The sequence below is a fragment of the Ciconia boyciana genome, chromosome 7 (genome assembly GCF_034638445.1).
Source record: "Ciconia boyciana chromosome 7, ASM3463844v1, whole genome shotgun sequence".
Lineage (NCBI taxonomy): Eukaryota > Metazoa > Chordata > Aves > Ciconiiformes > Ciconiidae > Ciconia > Ciconia boyciana.
The window spans coordinates 6655489-6674955 of NC_132940.1; the positions used below are offsets into that span (position 1 = coordinate 6655489).

The following is a 19467-nucleotide window of genomic DNA, read 5'->3' on the forward strand; positions in this document are numbered from 1 at the left end:
AGAAAATGTATTTTCTGATTTGACAGCTACAAGAGAAGATAATCATTTTTGACAGCACAGGGATAATGTTCATGTTATTCTAGGAAATCTCCATCTTCACACAAATAGGTATCAGTGTGTGCTACAGTTGGTATTGCTGAACTTTGGTGGAAGCTTCAAGTTTCTGTGTTTTGATAATATGATAAAATTGATAAAATGCATATTTAGAAATCCCTAATGAATTTCAGACTTGTATCATTTGGGGAATGAAAGAAAGAAAGTGTTTTTATTACAAGTCCAGTATAAATCTTAAACATTTTAAAAGAATCCACAGTATTTTGGAGGGAAGATACATCTTGAATATATTCCAGGTAACATTGCTGATGGAAAAACTGAGGAACTGTGAATAGGGTATTGTAAGTATGACTGATTTACCAACTTTTCTTGGTGGTGTGTGGCCTTTAAAAGTGTATAGAACTTATTTCACCAGTGTTCAACAGTGTATTAGATACCTTTTAAATGTGATTCTTGTATCCAAATTAACAACCACAAGTCTGATGATACAGTCTTGCTAAGGTAGCTATTACCCCTGAAGTGAGTTAAATTGTGATGGGATGAAGCCAGAACAGGAATGGAATAAAGCCTGATGGAGCTGTGGACTCCAGAGGATATAATGATAATTTATGTCATGATTACAAGCAGGGCAGAGCTAATCATCACAAACACCCAAGTTGAAAGGCATCCAAAGTGATCTTAAATGCCTCGGTTCAAAATCACCAAATATAACTGACTGCCCTGCGCAGGCCAAATGATGCTACATTTCTGTACAGCTTCTTAGTCTCTTCAGAGTCATTTAGAACAATCACAGAGTGTCAGTGAATTCAGGTCTCTGAATATAAATCTGAAATAATTAGAACATATATATTGATTACCATGAAGGCGGCTAATGGCCTATTTTGTATAGTTTAAATACAGACTGGTTTCTCTTTAAAATCTCATGTATCATTCCTAAAAATCTTACGTGGGCTTTTTGTTTATATAAAATAATGCTGGCCTACACTTCCTAAGACTTATCACATGCCTTGGTATTGTGATGGAGCTGGGTAGGAAAAACCCTGTATTGTTTTTCCAATTTTAAAGATTCTGACTTCTTAAAAAAATAAAAATCAAATAATTAATTGGTCAAGAAATGTAAACTATCGGCCAAACACTGAAAACTTTTCACTGGAAACAGGGAATTCTATTCTGGAAATGTCACAATAATGCCTCACGAGACTTGTAATTTGGGTGTCACATGTACCCGCTCTTTTCTATGGGTCTGGATGCTTGCCTGGACTACGTCTTCATCTGCCATGGTCTTCCCTATTACAATGGTGCCGTGGAGCATGATGGGGAGGCCGTGGAGCCCAGCCAGTGGAGGAGAATGGACTTTTGTGCTGTGATCCTTTTCACAATTTCTCCAGTTACCAGAGACTTTTTCTGCCTTCCCCAGTCACCTGTTTCTTCTCATTTATACTCACCAAAAACCTGAATGTGATTCTCATTGCTTTCAAAGCATTCATTCACTGTAATTGTAGAGGACCACAGCAGCTCAGGCTCTCCCACTTGTCTTTCGTTAGCTATAGGGATAGCAGCTGTCCATAAAAGGAAATGGGGGTTCATGTATGTTAAGGGTACCTTTGCTCTGAGGAGCTGTGCTGAAGCAGTAACTAACTAAAATGAGCACAATCTCTGACTGGAACTTCATAAATGATGCAACAAAGCCGTAGTGACTGCAAAACTTCATGAGTACAATTTTACTTACCCTTATATTGTGAAAATATCATTAACTAGATTCTGTGATATCCACTTAATTATGTAATATTATACCTATTTAATATAGGTGTAATACCTATATAATATAGATGTAAAACTCAGGACAGACTGAGTGATGAGTTGATTGAAAGCAGCCCTGCAGAGAATGACTTGGGGATACTGGTGGATGAAAAATTGGATATAGGCTGGCAATGTGCACTTGCAGCCCAGAAAGCCAATAGTATCCTGGGCTGCATAAAAAGAAGTGTGGCCAGCAGGTTAAGGGAGGTGATTCTCCCCCTCTTCTCCATGCTCGTGAGACCCCACCTGGAGTACTGCACCCAGCTCTGGGGCCCCCAGTACAAGAAGGACTTGGACCCGTTAGAGCGAGTCCAGAGGAGGGCCACGAAAATAGTCAGAGGGCTGGAACACCTCTCCTATGAAGAAAGGCTGAGAGTGTTGGGGTTGTTCAGCCTGGAGAAGAGAAGGCTCCAGGGAGACCTTATTGTGGCCTTTCAATGTGTAAAGGGCACTTACAAGAAAGATGGAGAAAGACCAGTTCCAAACCATTCTATGATCCTATATCAATATATACGTGATCTGGATAATACCTCAAATTATAGTGTTGAAATGGTAGAAGTTGTGCTGTCAATGGCAGACCCAATGTGGGTTTCAGAAGAAGGACCAGACCAGAGCGCAGTGTAAAGTAGGTTATTTGTGATGAGGATGTTTGTAAGTCCTATGGCTACTCAGAGGGATTCATTTCACTCAACTGCAGCTGTCTGAAAGTCAGGTACTCAGTTTAAGTTGCTTATTTAAGTGCCTTCTGTAGTCAAGAGGGAGAGGAAAGCATGTCCTGAAGTTGCATGGACCCATTGTAGACATCTATTTTGAGATGGCTGAACAACATAGACATTGTCTGGATAAAACTCATAGACAGCAAAACTATGGTGAGATCAATTGTGCCTTGTAACACCTTAGTAAAGTATAAACCTTGATGCTTGTGAGGGTCAGTCATTTGCATGAAACTGAGCACAGGCTTTATCTTTTCCGTCACTTTGACTGCAGAATTTGTTTTCTTCCGCAGTGTGCAACAGTCAATGCCTCCATAGAGAATGAACTAACTACAATGCAGTCTAGCTCTATAGTACCCATCACCATCACTACGAGCATTGGGTGCAGGGGTGAAGGAGTTATTTTCTGGACTCTGTATGAAAACTACAGAAATATGCTTGCCACTGGTATCTGACACCACTACATTTTGTCTTCATGAAAAAAAAAAAGATTAGAGGGAGATCTAGTATTTTAAAAGCATGATTCATATACAATATTGAAAATAATGGTATGGTAAATGGCTATTATGACTTTTTTAGCTAGCCTCTGAAGGCTAAATATCTTACAAATACTTTTATATGTGCTTATCCGTGAGTATTTGATTAATTCACTAGCGGTAAAAAACTCAACTAATATACTTTAAATTAAATGGAATTGCTAGCATTTGACCAATGCAATCTAATTTCTCAATTCCCCCTTTGTCCTCTCTTTTTAGCTAGATTATAATTTGTGGTTATATATATATTTCTGAAGAATATTGCTATAGCTCTAGTCTGTTTTTCCAAGTCTGGTAAAATGTAATATTCACCAGAGCGGATTATGTTATTATTAACATTAGCATTTATAATTATAGCTTACTTGGAAAATACAGTTAAATGTATAAATTGAAACAAGATTCGTTTCCTTTCTTCACACTGTTGACCTGACAGTAAAGTAGAAACTTGCCCATCTAAAGTCATAATCACAGAGATAATTGTCTGCAAAGAAAAACTTGACTTACGTCATTGTTTTCAGAGAGCTCCTCTCCCTGAAAATAAAGGGACTCTGAAACATCCCTCTCCAAAATCTATCACAGACAAGACTCTACCATAAAAATACACAGAAGGAAGGCAAGCTATCAGACTAAGTTTTTTTGAGTTAGATTATGAAGTGTAAAATAGCCACAAAACTTAAAAAGATAAATAACCAACCATAATTCACAGATCCAAATTCCTTTGGAATTAATTTTTGCTTCCTTGTGAAACCTTTCATTTCCACTGGCGTGTCATTTACAAGAATTTTACGAGGAGATCCAAAATAAGCATACAAAATATACAAGTGAGCATACAAAGTAATGAGCATAGAGGGTTCTTAGTCAAAGGCTTATGATTTTGTCTTTTTTTGACAGTGAACGGTGGCTACAATCATTGTAATTTGATCTCTGAGAAGAAGAACATGATGGACATGGAGATGACAAGTAGCTCAGTACCTGTCTGCAGACAAGGTCTGTTCATCCACACAGGAAACCCACTTATGCGAGACCACCCACTGTCCTGTGAGAGACTGCTTCATGTTGGTCAGCTGAACCTGACACACTCGGATATAAGGTATTACTGCAAGTTTTATCCGTTGATATACTTTGCTCTTCTGGAGTGCTTCTTTGTTGGAACTATTTCCCAGTAGCATCCATGGGTGCTACATTTGGAAGAATGTTTTTGGCTTTTACTTCATTTTGGAAGTCCTCCGGATACCCATTTAACCACACTGCTCGTTTGCAGGTTCGCACTGCAGGGACATGCACATGTGCACAGACAGCTGTCCAAGGCAGTGCAAGGAGGAGTCACTGTATATGCAGCCGCAGCCCCCTGCATTGAAGTTTAAATACAGCTTCTCTGGGGGGGCTCTTCCAGCATGCTCAGCAGTCAATGAGAGTTTTGCCAGGGGCTTAAGTAGGGTCAGACTTGCCTCCTCTGTACCTCCACCCTCCACCCCAATGCCATGTTGTTTCCAAATTGCAGCCTGGAAGGCAGAGATGATACTTACTCCCAAACCAATGTCTCCCATATGGCAATTTGGCATGCTACCATCAAACCTACAGGAAGCCAATGCCACTTTTATTTCTACAGCATTTCCTTTAATGAAGTATTTTCAATGTTCCCATACAGCCACATCCTTGGTATTTGCTTTTAAGACTGTAATGTGAAAATTTGGTCTCTGGTTTTGATATATACACTGTAGTTGGATATGCTATGAACAGAATGTCTATTTAAACATTTGCTATAAATTAATTATATGAAAACACAGAACTCCATTATTTTTTTGTTGTTGTTACAAATTTAACATTACCAGATTTTAAACAAGTTCCCTAAACAGACATCCATTGTGAATAGAAGCCTGCTACAAATTAAAACTTGTCCATCTATTTTAATTACACTGCTTTTTGGCAGGGGATATAATTCAGAATAATCTTGACCTTTTTGAAGAGCTGTAGAAAAGAAAAACCTCAATAAAGTTGCAGCCTTTATCTTAGATACTTGGAATAATTGGCACTCTGTGCATGGCACTATCAAGCCCAAATTTCCATAGTCACAGCAAGAGGAAATATGGCCTATAGCTTGGTCTTGGAAATCTGACTGTTTCTGATTTTATTATACAAATTTATGTCTTTTTTCCCTTTTTCCATTTACTGGTGGGGTAAGAACATCTGTGTTTTCAGGAGGAGGAGGCACAGCAATATGGCAAGCAAGTGGAAAGAGCTTTTTGTTTGTTTGTTTGAAAAGGACAAATAATATCCATGCCACGTAACAAAATATTCTGCTATCGCTACAAAGATTTGTAGATGCTGTTGCAGCTGGATGTAAGTCTGCTCCCTCCTAGCATCTTTATGGCTCAATGTGGGATTGGCAGTTATCAACCTTTTTTTATTCTGTCAGTGAGGACAATTATGAAACAAAGATAATTAGGGCAGGAGCAAACAAAAGGAGGAAGAGAGTACTCTGCTTAGATCTTTCTGAACCTTTTTGTAAAATCTATAATGAGGAAATGACAGATACCTGCATACCGGGGATCAGAGTACCCACCCTCAGAAATATGAACCCCTTCCAGCCCCCATTTGGAAGAGGATTCCCAGAACAACATAAAGGATTGTCTGCTGCATAACATGAGAAAGTGGCAGGTGATAGGCCTGATTCTCTCCCCTGTGCTTTTTAGCATGGTCTAAAGCCTTGACGCTCTGCTGCTTCTAAGCAACAGTTTGGAAATGTTTGGAGAATATCTTGAAGGACCCTTCCATTCCTTTACGGGTTGTTTGTGAGTCCCACTGGTCATGCTCTGCTTGTATGTCCACCTGGCTAATACTACTTTTATCTACATGGTATTTGCAAGGTAAAGCTAATGTAAAGCCAATGCCCAGCTCTGGTCTATGGGCCTCATAGATGCAGTGTCTAATTTTGTCACCGTGCTATTCATGAGACACATGGTACAGATCCCAAAACCTTGGCATGTGAGAGAAGGTGGACAGGAGTTGGGATGATTTCTGTTCATGGTGTTTGTCATGCTAAAGGTTCTTGACAAGCAAGTAACAGAAAACATGGTCTTTCCCTGAAGATCTGAAAACAGGAGAACATAACTGAGGTGAGGGTGAATGCCCATCAGGTTTCAGTGAAGTCAATGGGAGCCAAGGGTGCTCTGTGCCTCCCCAGATTTCAGCCTTTGTTACATGAGAAGAATCAAAATAGAGGAGAGAAATAGGGCTGGAATGGACAGATATCTGAGCACACAGAAGTCAGGGCAAACTCTATTTGGTTGTTCTGTCCAGCTCTAGTGACGAGCACAGAAATAAAGGGAGATACAAATTCAAACAAGCTCTCTGGGTTGAGCTTTGAACCACTCTGCATTTCTAGGATATGCAATGTTCAAGGAAAACCCAAACAAACCAGAGAGCACCTCCCCTAGCAATGCAAAATCTCCCTCAGGATTTGGGGTTATGATTGGCTTTGTCCTTTTTTCCCTCAGTGCACTGAAACTTGTTATCCCCTTCAACTTCTCCCTGAATCACTTTCTCTCGGAAACTGTATTCTAGGGATGACTGCCTTAATCTAGGAATCACAATCCCTCTTCTTCCTGGCCCCTTTTCTCCACCCAGTTAATAGCTTTTAAGTTGTGCAACATAATTGCTGCTCCATGCTATCTGTGAATGCAATGTGTGTGGGACTGGAAAAGTCCTAATACCTTCTTTACCACAACTGGAGTCAGCACACAGCTAACGTTGGCCTTTTTTCAAATAATCCATTATCAGACACAAGCAAACCCACCCACACAGTGCTCAGTGCTCAGCATATAAAACCCGGGGAAGACATCAGAGCAGTCAGATAGTGTTGCAAAGGGTCCCTGGACATGCAGCAGAACAATCCCCTCCAGCTTCTTAAAACTTTCAGTTATCACTAATTGCACATTTACAGAGGCAATTGAAGGCATGTATGTTTTGTAAATAATCTGGAGATTTCAGATACAGTCGTATTTTCCTTTGAGGGCAGTTGGGAACTGCAGTGCTTCTGGCATGGTGCTACTGGCCTCGTGCTCTGGCTCCAATTACCACGTAAGGGAGTCTCTTTGGAAACACTGCCTTGGTATCCTCTGAGAGGCTGCTGTTACTCTTTGAAGGCCTTACACTCAGCTTTCATGTGCTTAAGCAGCAATTCTGTTGCCTCAGACTGTCCATCCCTGATACCTGGATGCTCCCTGGGAGGAGAGGTTTGTGGGGCATGTTATCCTGCTGACCCCACTCCCTTCCAGGGTTGCTCATCTGGAAGCCCCTCAGAGCTGCTCATGTTGATCCGTGTGTCCACACAGTGCTCTTTACACTGTCCTGCTATCCTTTGTCCCTCTCACTCTCCTCTTGGCTGTTTGTTTCATATGCATTTATATTCCATTACTGTCCAGAGATTATGAAATCCTTACGGCCAGCACTGCGTGTGTGTACCAGGCCTGGAATCTGATCCCTGGCTGTGAACAGCAAGATGCCATTACAAGAGCAAATAGTCAATGAGTATAAGAGGAGCCACCCAGCAGGTTGGATGCCAGACACCTTGTCTCTCTCTCATATCAGTTTTGTTTCTGTGCCCCTTCTCCCCCCTCCCCACCCCCAGGACTGGGAGGAATGAGCAGGGCTTTCCCTAGAACAGTAATGGCAAAATTCTGCCAGGAATACAGAAAGTTTGCATTAATGCAACCTTGACATTAAGTACCCCAACACTCAAACATTGGGAGATTGAAAGAATGCCAGATTCTTCCAGCAGAGTTAACTAACGCAGGGTATATAATGTATTTAAATATACAGTGCTACAGAGGAAACTGTAGCTCCCAGAAAAGACTTGCTTCTGAGCTGCATGAGCAGCCTGTGCCTATGATTATGTAGGCAGAGCATGGATAAGACACGGCTGTGGCAATGGGAAGCGTGAATTCAGTGCCTTCATGTCATTCACTTTTAAAATAAGGTATTCCAGCTTGCCTTGTTGTTCAAAACTCTCCTCTTTTGTGTGTGTTTCATTCTGCACTGCAGCATCACAGCAGTACAGTCCTGACTTTGGGTAAGATCTTGTGCTGGAAATGCAGATCAATGTTGCTGGGAGTTTTGGGAACCTAATGTTTCTCAGGACAGGGATGGTTGTATCCATCCTACAGGTACTCTGCACTGACTCCAGCTTGAACTCCTCACATGGATTTCTGGCAAGATGGGAGCTTTACATAAAGCTTAATAATATGACACCAATTATCACAGGCTGAAACGTAAGGCTTGGGTTAGCTTTATGTGATGTAAGAAATGTGTTGTGTTTACTTTAGCCTGAGGCTTTGGGACCACTGAACTATGATACAAACTGAATTATTTAGAAGAGTTCTTGTACAGAAGAAACTAAGTAATAGGAAATATTGTGCCTGGCATGGTATGCTGTAAAACCTTTCTCAGAATGAGTGTAAAACAGCACACTTTCTACTGAGCAATGAAGCTACAAGCAAGCAGGGCAGGGTTTCCCAAATATGTGCAATAAAAAGTTTTTACGTATGCTTATGCCACATATTTTACAGACATATGGTTCTGTAAATGTTAAAAAATGTATGAATACTAGTGGGTTTGTTGTTTGTTTTTTTTTTTTTTTTAATTTACCATCTGCAAAACCAGGTGCTTTAAGTTTACCCTGAGACCAACCGTGGAAACCTAAAGGGAGCAATTCTAACTAATGGATTGTGGAAACCTCTAAAATTTTTAAATGTAGTCTTTTTAAACTTCTGGTGGCAAATGCAAGATCTGATTGTTCTGTAGCAATGAATGGTGGGGAATTTCACTTCTCTCATGACCTTAAAGGTTTTCTTAATATCAAGACCTACTGGCTGCAAACTGTTGGAGCTTTGAAACCTGTCACTAGTGAATGCAGTGTTGACAGTTGTGTGCCTTAGACAGGTGTCATTTTTGACAACCTCAATTTCATGGGAAGGAAGTCTTTTTGAAGCTTTTTGTTGTTGTTTTGTTTTTTCTAATTGGTAGTTCTTTGAGAGCTGTTACCAAGGAAGTGTTAGAAGTCATCCCAGCTTCCCGTCTTAATTTTAGTTGTGGATTAATGAAAATAATAGTGATAAAATTGTCTAAGTCCTAAAATAAATGCAGTTTATTCAGCAGCTTCACAGTTTAATATACGTATATGTCCAAAATACCTTACAGATATATATCTTTCATGCTTTAAAACGTGCCAGATTTGTCTCAGCTGCGGTGTCACACACAAGTTGCCAAATGGCCAGGTTTTCTTCAGCTTCTGAGGTGCTAGCATCGAAAAAGCATAAAATTCATTTAAGTGGAACATGTCAGTGTAAGAGCCATGGAGCACCTCTCTGGAGAGTTTATTAGTTCAGGTACAGCTTTCCTGCACACAGATGTACTGTTTCCTCTTCTCGGTCTGGCACATGACTGCATGATGAAGCCATAGGTTAAACCCTACCATGCTTTAGGGATATGTAAGGAACACCTGCTGGTCCTAAGAAAAAACACAGTTGGGTCACCCACAGTAAACATTTATAGCTGAGATAAAGTGTTTTATTTTAAGGCATAAACCAATTGCTAACTGCTTGGAAGAAAATGTTAGGAGAAAGCATTTCCTAAATGCAGTGTTTTTCTGAAATGTCTATGTGGGGTTCCGCAATAGTGTTCTGCTTCCTGAGCGGTTGGATTCAGCACACATCAAAAAAGATTAAAAATCACTTCTGCAGAACAATCTTCTTTTGATTGCAGATCCACGTAGACTTTAATAGGAAAAATGGAAATGGAAATACATAGACTGCCAGTTTAAATCTACCAGTTGTGAACTTTACTTAGTTATCTTTTGCAGACCTCTTAGAAGTAAACACTCAGCTGATCTCTCATTGACTCCGGACCACTGGTTGAAAGCGAGCCATTCTTTCTTTGTATTCTTTTTTTCCCCACTGATCTTGCTCCTTTTTTAATTTAGCAAAGGAAAGCATCTCTCTGACATGTAAGAAAAGCTCAGCTAGCCTTTCTTGATTTGTGTGAACAAGAATGCCAAGGCATTTTCCCAGTGTGCTCTGAGGAAAATGCGGATATTTGAATAATTCAAAAATGCCCAAAGCTCTCAAACTTCATTCTCAGCTATTGTTTTGCCCAATCTATTATGCAATGAAAACCTAGATTGTGATTGATGAACTGCCCGTAGCAGTGGAGGGGAGATTGTCTGTTCCATGCGTAACCCAGTGTGTAAAATTAATCCTATGTAAAACGATGCTGCCTTTACAAGGGTTGTAGAGGAAGCATTGCAGATTTTTTTGGTGTAATTGCTGTGTTAGACAGGCAAAATTCAGCAGAGAGCAAGTGCTTCCATTCTCCAGGGCTTAACAAGTGTTGTGTCTTGTACAAAAATCATAAATCCCGTGGTAGTTAGTGATGCTTAATGAAAACTGTATTACAGGTCACCCAGGTTTCAAGACTCAGTAGATTCTGCTGCTCCATGCCTGAATGGAAGTCACCCGGCTCAGCACATTAAACAAGAATGCCCGAGTGATTATAAGGTTCTGTCTGAGGCTTCCACACATAGGAGGATTACGGAGGGGATGGAGCTGAGAGCCTCCGGTAGTCTGCATCCTGAAGTAGACCTAATGAATAATAGCTTTACAAATTCACTTTCATCCTACTTGTTTAATAATGAACATAGCTCCTCCCTGGGTCCTTTGTCACTTGGCACCCCTCAGCACTCGGCCAGGCTGCAAACAAGCAACCTGAAGAAGAGATGTATCTCTGTTGTGCCCTCTTCATCTGAAGGAATTGATATTACAGCTATCATCCGCACATCACAGACGTCACTGGTCACCTGTGTGAATGGACTGCGAACTAATTCAGCTGGCATTTCCTCTCATCCTGTGGAGATCAGTCATCACAGTGCTCAAAAATCCTCTCGGCCCCAGTCTTGCTCTCAGCCTGGAAACCCTTGCAGTATTCCCTCCCCTCCAGCATGTCTTGTACCTATTTCCGCTGAATGTGACAGAGGTGACTGTGAGCAGATACAAATGCAGCAAGTCGAGGAGAATGGAAGCCTCAGCCTTATGATGAATGGTACTAGCATTCCTCATCAAAACACTTCGCACAGCACCCAGAAGGTGAGTTTCTTAAAACAAGAACCAGCTGACGATTATTCCTCCACTGCTGATCTTTTTCGACATCATCAGGGGCTGCCTCCCCCCTATCATCTACACCAGCAACTAAGCCAAACTCCAGGGACACTGCCTCACTTACACGCCTCTATGTCTCCAAAGTCCCTTCAGCCCAGTGACGGGGATGAACAGGACCTCAGCAATGGCAAACAGGTCTGTCGGTGGATTGACTGCAGTGCCACTTACGACCAACAAGACGAACTGGTCAGACACATAGAAAAGACTCACATTGACCAGCGGAAAGGAGAGGACTTCACTTGCTTTTGGGCAGGCTGTGTCCGCCGATATAAACCCTTCAACGCTCGTTACAAACTGCTGATTCATATGAGGGTTCATTCTGGAGAAAAACCAAACAAGTGCATGGTAAGTCTGGAATATATTTGTTTGAATAGAAACATACTACTCTGCTCTCTTTCTTGCTCTCTCTTCAGTCTTATTCCAATATAATTGTTGTGCTTTCCTGTAACTTAGTCTGCAGCAGGCTAAAGGGGAATTGGAGAAAACCTTAATCTAGAAGGAAATGTTTGAGTAAGAAATACTGTAGTTCTTGGAAAAGGGATTCAGTTTCCTTATATGAGAGCTTAACTTTTAATACAGTGCTTTATTTTTTTTAATATTCATTAAAGCATTAATAAAGTGATGATCAAAGCACGCAGCAGTCATTTAACGTAAAACAAGTCACTGACCCTCGGGTGACATTTTTAATCAAAAAACATAAAACACATCTAATGAAATTCTTTTCATTCCTTCAGCTGAACAATAACCCATAGAGTTGTGAGTGCGAAAGTTTCAAATGGTAGTTTAGAAAAGAAAAAGAAACTTGTTAGGATTTTAAACAGTTAAAAGAATAAAAGGAATATCTTTAATTACATTTTCAAAGGTTGTTAGGGGCTTTTTTAATTTGCAAAACAGAGCCTTAAAAATAAGTAAAAACCATTGTTCTCTTCTGATCAAGAAGATGTAAACAACATCAGTGTGCCAGAAAGAGGATCTTGGGAATAACACCATCTCTGCATCTGCCCACCATGATGACAATATGGCCAAACTAAAATAAAAGTTAATGACTTCCATTAAGCTTTCCACATGTTTGAAACAACAATGATATAAGACCCTGACTGAAACAGATGAAGCAAAACAAGTTTGACATAAGATTCCAAATTGGGCCATGAAATTTGGAGAGTCTTATTTGTAACACCCACATGCGCATGCGTGTGCATGCATGCCCATACACACAGGCACACACACACAAATAAGTATGAACAAAGGGAATGGTTATGGCAGCAGGTTGTGGTTCTTGATAGGCAGAATTTTCGACTATATGTCTATTTTATTGTTTTGATCAGAGAATGATATAATGGAAAATGCTTGTAAGGAAGTTAGATCAAGACAAACTTCTCCGTGGCAAGCTGTAGCTTTCTATGGAGGAATAGGAAAAAATGTTTATATAAAAAGCTTACTACTATTCATTTGTTCAAGAAGCAGCTTGCTGGCCTGCAATGGTTATGGAAGGGAGAAGGAAGAAAACAGTATTCAAAATGTTTTACAGAGAAAAATTTTCTCTGTAAGTGGTCATCCTGATTATCTTTTTACTTACATTGGATAAATGAAAAACGTTATCTTAATGCCTGCACTGTTCAGTGGGTACTCCCTAAAATAATACTGGAAACAATGCAGAGAACAGAATCAAGTCGTCCAAGATAAAATGGAAATTCTCTAAGACTTACCTGTTTCTTTTTTCTTTGAGAGAAAGCACTGACCTGCTCCTTTCCAGCAGTAGCTCAATCACAATTTGTAAAAGTACAAAGGAATTGAACTTCCTATGAATATCTCTTTTTTGGTCATAAATCATCAAAGGATAATGCAAGTTAGTTGCCTCTTTCCAAACAAAAGTGTAAGTAAGCTGCGAAAGCATACTTACGGATTTTATTTTAGCCTACATTTTGTTTTTAGTGTTTTCATCATCTGGAATGAGATCAGTCTTCTCCCCACTTTTATCTCTTTAAAAGACTTTTTAAAAGAAACACTTAAAACGTGAAACCCTGATTAGCTTTACTGTGATGCTGAAAGATTCAGTAGGCTCTATGAGTGAGGGAACTTTTGTCTTTTTCTGCTAAATGCGTGTGACAAGTATTGTATCGCAGATTTCTAATGTTACGTTCCCATTGCTACAGGAAACTGGATAAACCAGAGACGTTAAATCATGTAATATCTTAGCAAATGCTAAAAATTTCCTCCTTTCAATTATGTTCATCTGCATTAAAGAACTGGCTTTGGATAACATCTCAAGGTTTAACATTGTTGGAATAGGTTGGAAAAACCTTTGCATCTGATATTGCAGACAGCCTTCATGGCACATGTACATAGCCTTGGCATGTAAGTACATAAAGATCTGTTTTATTTGAGCAGATATTGTAGTTGTTCCCATACATGGAATGGCCCAATCAGAATTAGGAGCTTTACATTGCACAACTTGCAGTTAACTCTTCTATTCCCAGAATAAGACCCTTCCACTGTCAGCAGAGGTATCCATGTATTAAATGTTACAACCTGGAATCCTGTGTGGAGTAAAGCTGGATCCAAGTGAGCACATGAAAAATATATCTTCTTTGCAAATTTCGTTTTCTACCCTGGAAAGACCTTGATCTAGCAGGGACAAGATCCAAACCTGCAACATGGCTCCTTATATTTATTAATATCAAGTGGGGATTATTTGCCCAGCAAATTCCATTCCACTTTAAACAAGGGTTGCTGTGCAGTGTTTCATTGTGCGGTGATGTCATGTCATTTTAAATGATGGCTTTTCTTTTGATGTGGTAATAATTGTGCTGTTATTCCTGCAAATTAAGAAGGCAATTCATTCTCTGTCTATAGAGGTCTGAGATTTTGTTTCGGTTTTGCTGTAGCCCTGTTAAAGTAACTTTACATCTCTTGGTATTTGTAGTGGAGATTTTCTTTCGCTGTTCACAATTACCCATTGTACTTTCTTTTTAAGCCCTTGATTTTTTTCCTCTCTGTAAGATTACTGGCTGACTAGGTATTGAACTACTCAGGAGAAGCTAGCAGCGAGCAGCACCCCACCCTCATACATAAAAGTACTTTTCCATGTAAAATTATTAATTTCTTATGACAGGCTTTGCTACTATGTACTGTAATAGACAAAGGAATTTTGGAATTCAAGCTACTTGAGAACAGGAAATACATGAGACATTTTGATTGAAAAGTAAATGGTTCACTAAAACTGCAGTTAATCCTTTTATTATCTTTCCAACAGCAGTTTCCACAATACTTTCATGAGGTAAGCTTCCTTCAGTCCAACTGTAACACTCTCATCATTACAGCTGGTTTAAATTTAGCTAGCCTGCTTCTTTCTTTACTACAGACAGTCGACAGGCAAAACAGTATCTGGTGTAGAGAACTGCTGATGTTTCAGGTCCGTATTCTGCTCGCCGTGTTTCATTGCCAAAACGGGTACTATGAGTATTCTGTTTTCATATTCTGTTAAATATTCTAATTAAGCGGTGCCTTCTCGTCATTGTGTCCCTCAGTTTGGTTTTTCCTTGGGCTCTGCAAGTAGTCGAAAGGAAACTACCTAATCTCTTCGCAATATCCTGTTATGTTTCATACTTAACTCATGTTATTTTAGTTTTATTAAATTTGGGGTTCATCTGCATTATAATCAAAAATATATCCAACAAAAATAATGATGCAATGCCTTTAAGACTTTAACTTCTGAAGCTTAATTTCATGCTTTTTTAGATTTGATGTCCCAGACAATTGGAATTTTGATTGTCTGAGACAGCAAAAATTAGCAAGCTTAAATGGTTTTTATTTAAAAAATAAAAGTTTCTCATAGCTGCATCTTTTGCTGTCTTTCAGTTCTTCCAATACTTTGGTGGGTAGAACCCTGCTGATCTCCAGATATTGCATCCTCAGTTTAAGCCTCTGCTTGCAAATGTAAATACAGAGCTGCTCATTTAGTTGTCTACAATTGTTTGATTTGGACAAATCCATACTTGGCTTATCAGTTTACCCTCTTGCACTCTTGCAGCTTCATAAAGAGTAGAAAATTAAGTTCCCATCACTGCATGCATATGTGCTCAGGGAACATATGTTGCAGGCCTCCACAGACATGATCATGGTAAATATATTTATCTTTACGTAGTTTCTACATATGCAATTAGTGTTTATAGAAATTGGGTATCATAACATATGCGACATCCATGAAAGGAGCTGGACGGTGATAATAGCCACTGTTGATGTCTCTAGTTCATGTATTTCAAAGAAACAAATGCCTTCTGAGTCTGTGACGTTGTATTCCTGCCTAGATAGTTAAGACTTCGAAGCAGAATCTTTTTTTCTTGCATATATGCAACATACTCAGTTTGGGAATAGTCTTGATGCAATGATTTGGGTGCTGTATTGTACACAGTGAAATTCAGCACTTGTGTTTGCCAGGTCTTTTGAATCCCTAAGGGTGAGACAGTATAGGTGCTGCATTAAACATGGGGAAACTGAGACACAGAGAAGGTAAGTAACTTGCCTAAAGGCATCTTTAGGCAATTCCAGCATTCCAGCGCCGATCTTGTGCTCAAATCACCACATCGCACAAACTAACCATTTGCAATTTACCTATGAAACAGATTTTTGTACAGATTACATCAAAGATAGTGGTCCTGCTGAACTTCCTGTTGTTTTTACTGTACATCTCTGACGCAGATGGTTTGACATGTCATAAACCTGTGAAAACTTTCACCAGAAGGCTCGGCTACGTTTGTAACACTTAATGGGCAGCAACCTGGTTATTACGATTACAGGAGAAAGGGGCCTATTGAGCAGATCAGTATTATTGCTTCTGCTGCTAAGGAAACCAATGCGGAATCTCCGTTCTCAGTTGATAGCAAGTATTATGCTGTCTGCGGTCAGTGGGGAGCATGTGTCTAGCAATGCATGGTGAGTAATGAGATCTCTACAGGCTACATCTACAGATGAGTCTAAGGGACAATCCTGCATCTGCAGGGAAGATAGGTCTGCGTGCACCAGCTTATCTGCTTTTGAGTTACTTCACCTAAACAATAAGTTTCCATGCCTGACTCGAGGGAATGTTGTGGAAGTCTGGAAAGTATTTTCAGCTTTTGGAGTGGAGGGTGTCATGCACTGACACCAAAGGAGTGCTTTAAAAAAACAATAATATTAGCCTCACTTTCTTTCCTTTGAAGTCAATAGTAGAAAATACCCATTCTATCAAAGCTGCCTCACCAGAGATCTCTCTTTTTATTAGGTCTCTGATGGCATTTCCTGATACTGTCAAGGAACTGCAGCATTAAAACCACTCTGATTAGAGGAGTAGACAGCAATTCAGTGGTTTTGTGAAAATACAATGTTTGTTTGTTTACAAAACCCACTACAGATTACACGACAGTTACAAATGGGTTTAAGCATGCACCAGCACTGGAGGGCAGGCTGGCAAATGGCTTTAGGCTTGGCACTGTGTCAGCTCATGCCCAATGGCAGTTGATGAATTTGAACTCTTGTCTGTCCACAGGAGAGCTCCAGAGTAGCAGAACTTGCAGAGCAAAAGGTGTAGAAATTATTGGGCCGAGATTCCGCTGTGGGTGGGATTGTCCCATGTTTCAGTGCAGTAGGACAGAAATGCGAATCTGCAGTTCTTAGTCCAGACAGAAAGTACAGAGCAACGGTATGGCACAATGGTATGGTGCCTTTAGGGGCTTGAGACCTGCCTTCCTGAGCTGAGCTGCGGAGGGAGTATCTGCAAGGGTTTTCCCTGAGGAATTATCAGCTTCCCGATGGGGCCTTGGGATTGCTGACCTTCAGGACATTCTGTGAGGTGCATCTGCTTGATAGAAAAGGGTGTAGGATGCTGGACCAGATGGACTTTTTGCTCTGACCAAGCAGGGCTGGCTGCCTTTTTTGTTCTTTTCCAGCAGTTTGGTATGGGTTAGGTCTGGCTGGCATGCTCTCAGGTTTTTTTGTTCACTTAAATCTAAATAAATACAAATGAAGTAAATTCCGACTGTTGCTGCCAGCACCCAGAATGGTTTTCAAGTTCAGTTGTGTGCCTTAAAAAATGTTATACAGGACATTGAAGGGATATGATAAATGGAATACAGTAGTTCGAAGTATAGCATGGAACTTCCATGGAGGGGGCTTTCAAGTACATACTTTTTTATCCTACAAGAGCATTTAATTCCGCAAGGTTTTATTTCATTTGACTTGATAAATTATTAAGTAATTTGGGACCTGGTTAAAACATAATTATCCTGAAGTTTTCCTGGCATATTTATACAGAGCGGGTCACTCTGTATAGATATTGCTGTTCATTCAGTCTTTTAAGTAAGAAACAAAGTGGGACAGTAACAGTAATATCACCACCACATAGTGGGTACTCACCCTATGAAACTCACTGCCATAGGATATAATGTAATTAATTACCACTATTATCGTTTTCACAGTGTTGGATAATTTCCACTAATAATACTTAGTATCTATGGAAGGTAAGGTGATAGGACTAAGCAGATAGTGGTTGAGGGAACAGATAGCCTTGTGGCACAAGGATGGATATTCATTTCCATGTTCCACATTAGAAATTTTGCTAGGTATTCCATGCCAGTTTTTTGAAACCAGTAATAGTATCATTGTAAAACAGAGCTTTGAGAAGAAAACCATTAGTGAATCTGGGTCACATTCAGTTTGGAAAACAAAATGATGGGGGGACAGGGAACAGGACTGGAGGATTTTGTTAGTATTGACATTTTCTAAAGTGTACTATTTTGCAAATAAAGAAATGTTTCTGTATTTTAACCCATCTTTTTTGACTTTCCATTTCAGAATGAAAAAGTGTTAAACAAAGACACTTTTTTTTGTTGTTTAAAAGCTCTCCCCATTTGATTTATTCTGTGTTTTTATTTTGTTAGCACAGTCCCCCAAACAATTATATTTCAGCTCATCCTGGACTGATTTATCTTCTCTTCATTCTTCAGTGTTTTGATTTGGCTACTGAAATACATATTTTTTACCACAATTCCAACTGTGACATGATTTGAGTAGAAGGAAAATGATCCACTTTCCTATAAAGCAGCAGATATTTGTTAGAATCCTAAACACACTGAGCTTTTGAAAAATACCTGACAATGGTCTGATTGACAGAGAACATCTTAAAGGAAGGAAACATTTTTTCATTAGAAATGGTTCTCCACAGTGACTGTGCTGCTTGGCACTGTTGTGGCACATAGAAGAGGTAGTTGTATCGGAACTCCTCCACACCGAGCAAAGTCATTCATGTTCTTTGTCAAATAATATAGGCTAAAGTATGCCCAGCTTAGAAAAGTGAAATTTATTAGTTGTGACCTATGATGTCTGGCTGCCAGACAAACTTCTAGGCATGTCTCCCAGGTCTTTTTGGAAAATTTCTGCTAGGCTCCTTTCCCTTCCCTTTGCCTAGTTTGCACACAAAAATGACATCTCGATACCTTGTTTTTGTCTTTATCCTCTTGTCCCACAAAACTCAGTAAGTAGTGATTCTTTGTCATTTTAAGACACTCGGAATTATTTCCAGCTCTGCTGTGGCCTGGCCCTGGATGATACTCCACACGTAGATTTATTCAAACCCCAGTCTCAGCACAGACCTATAAACGTCTCATGGGGCATCACCTTTTGAAGATACCTTGCAAGCAGCCTCTTAACTCCCAATTCATTCCAGCTGCACCACAAGATCACTTTCTTGGCCATACAGATCAATGAATTCTATCAAATAATCACATCTGAAGATGCAAAAAGGGAAAGGCTTTCCAGCCTCTAAGCAGTAACTCTTAAGGATTTCTGTAGCTCACCATTTGCCATGTAGCAAAAGTGTGACAAGATTTCTTTCTCACTATGCATCCTGTCTGGGAGTGAATTGTCCATCAGTTTCACTATATGAATCTGCACAGTAGTAAAGATCAAGCGATACACCCCCAACTAGTGAGATGCATTCTCCATTCTAGTCCTAAGTTTTACAGAGCAGTACATATAATTGTGAACGACCTGCTTCTTGTAGGAATGTCTTAATACACCTCAAGAGTACCTCAAAGATGTGTCCAGCAGTCAGGTCCTAAAACTATAATTCTGCAGGGTCCAGCATCATTTTGGCAGCATGAGTTGTCTCCAGAAGATCTG

The 19467-nt window shown here is 39.9% G+C and overlaps 1 protein-coding gene across 5 annotated transcripts in view; it reads left to right on the forward strand.

Annotated features, from left to right (window-relative positions):
- GLIS1 (GLIS family zinc finger 1) overlaps window positions 1-19467 on the forward strand; it is a 205803-nt gene that overhangs the window by 90276 nt on the left and 96060 nt on the right. For all 5 annotated transcript variants that reach the window (XM_072868031.1, XM_072868030.1, XM_072868029.1 and 2 more), the window contains 2 exons: window positions 3995-4193; window positions 10557-11658. In XM_072868031.1, the coding sequence (XP_072724132.1) occupies window positions 3995-4193; window positions 10557-11658 (1301 nt within the window). The remainder of the gene's footprint in view (window positions 1-3994; window positions 4194-10556; window positions 11659-19467) is intronic.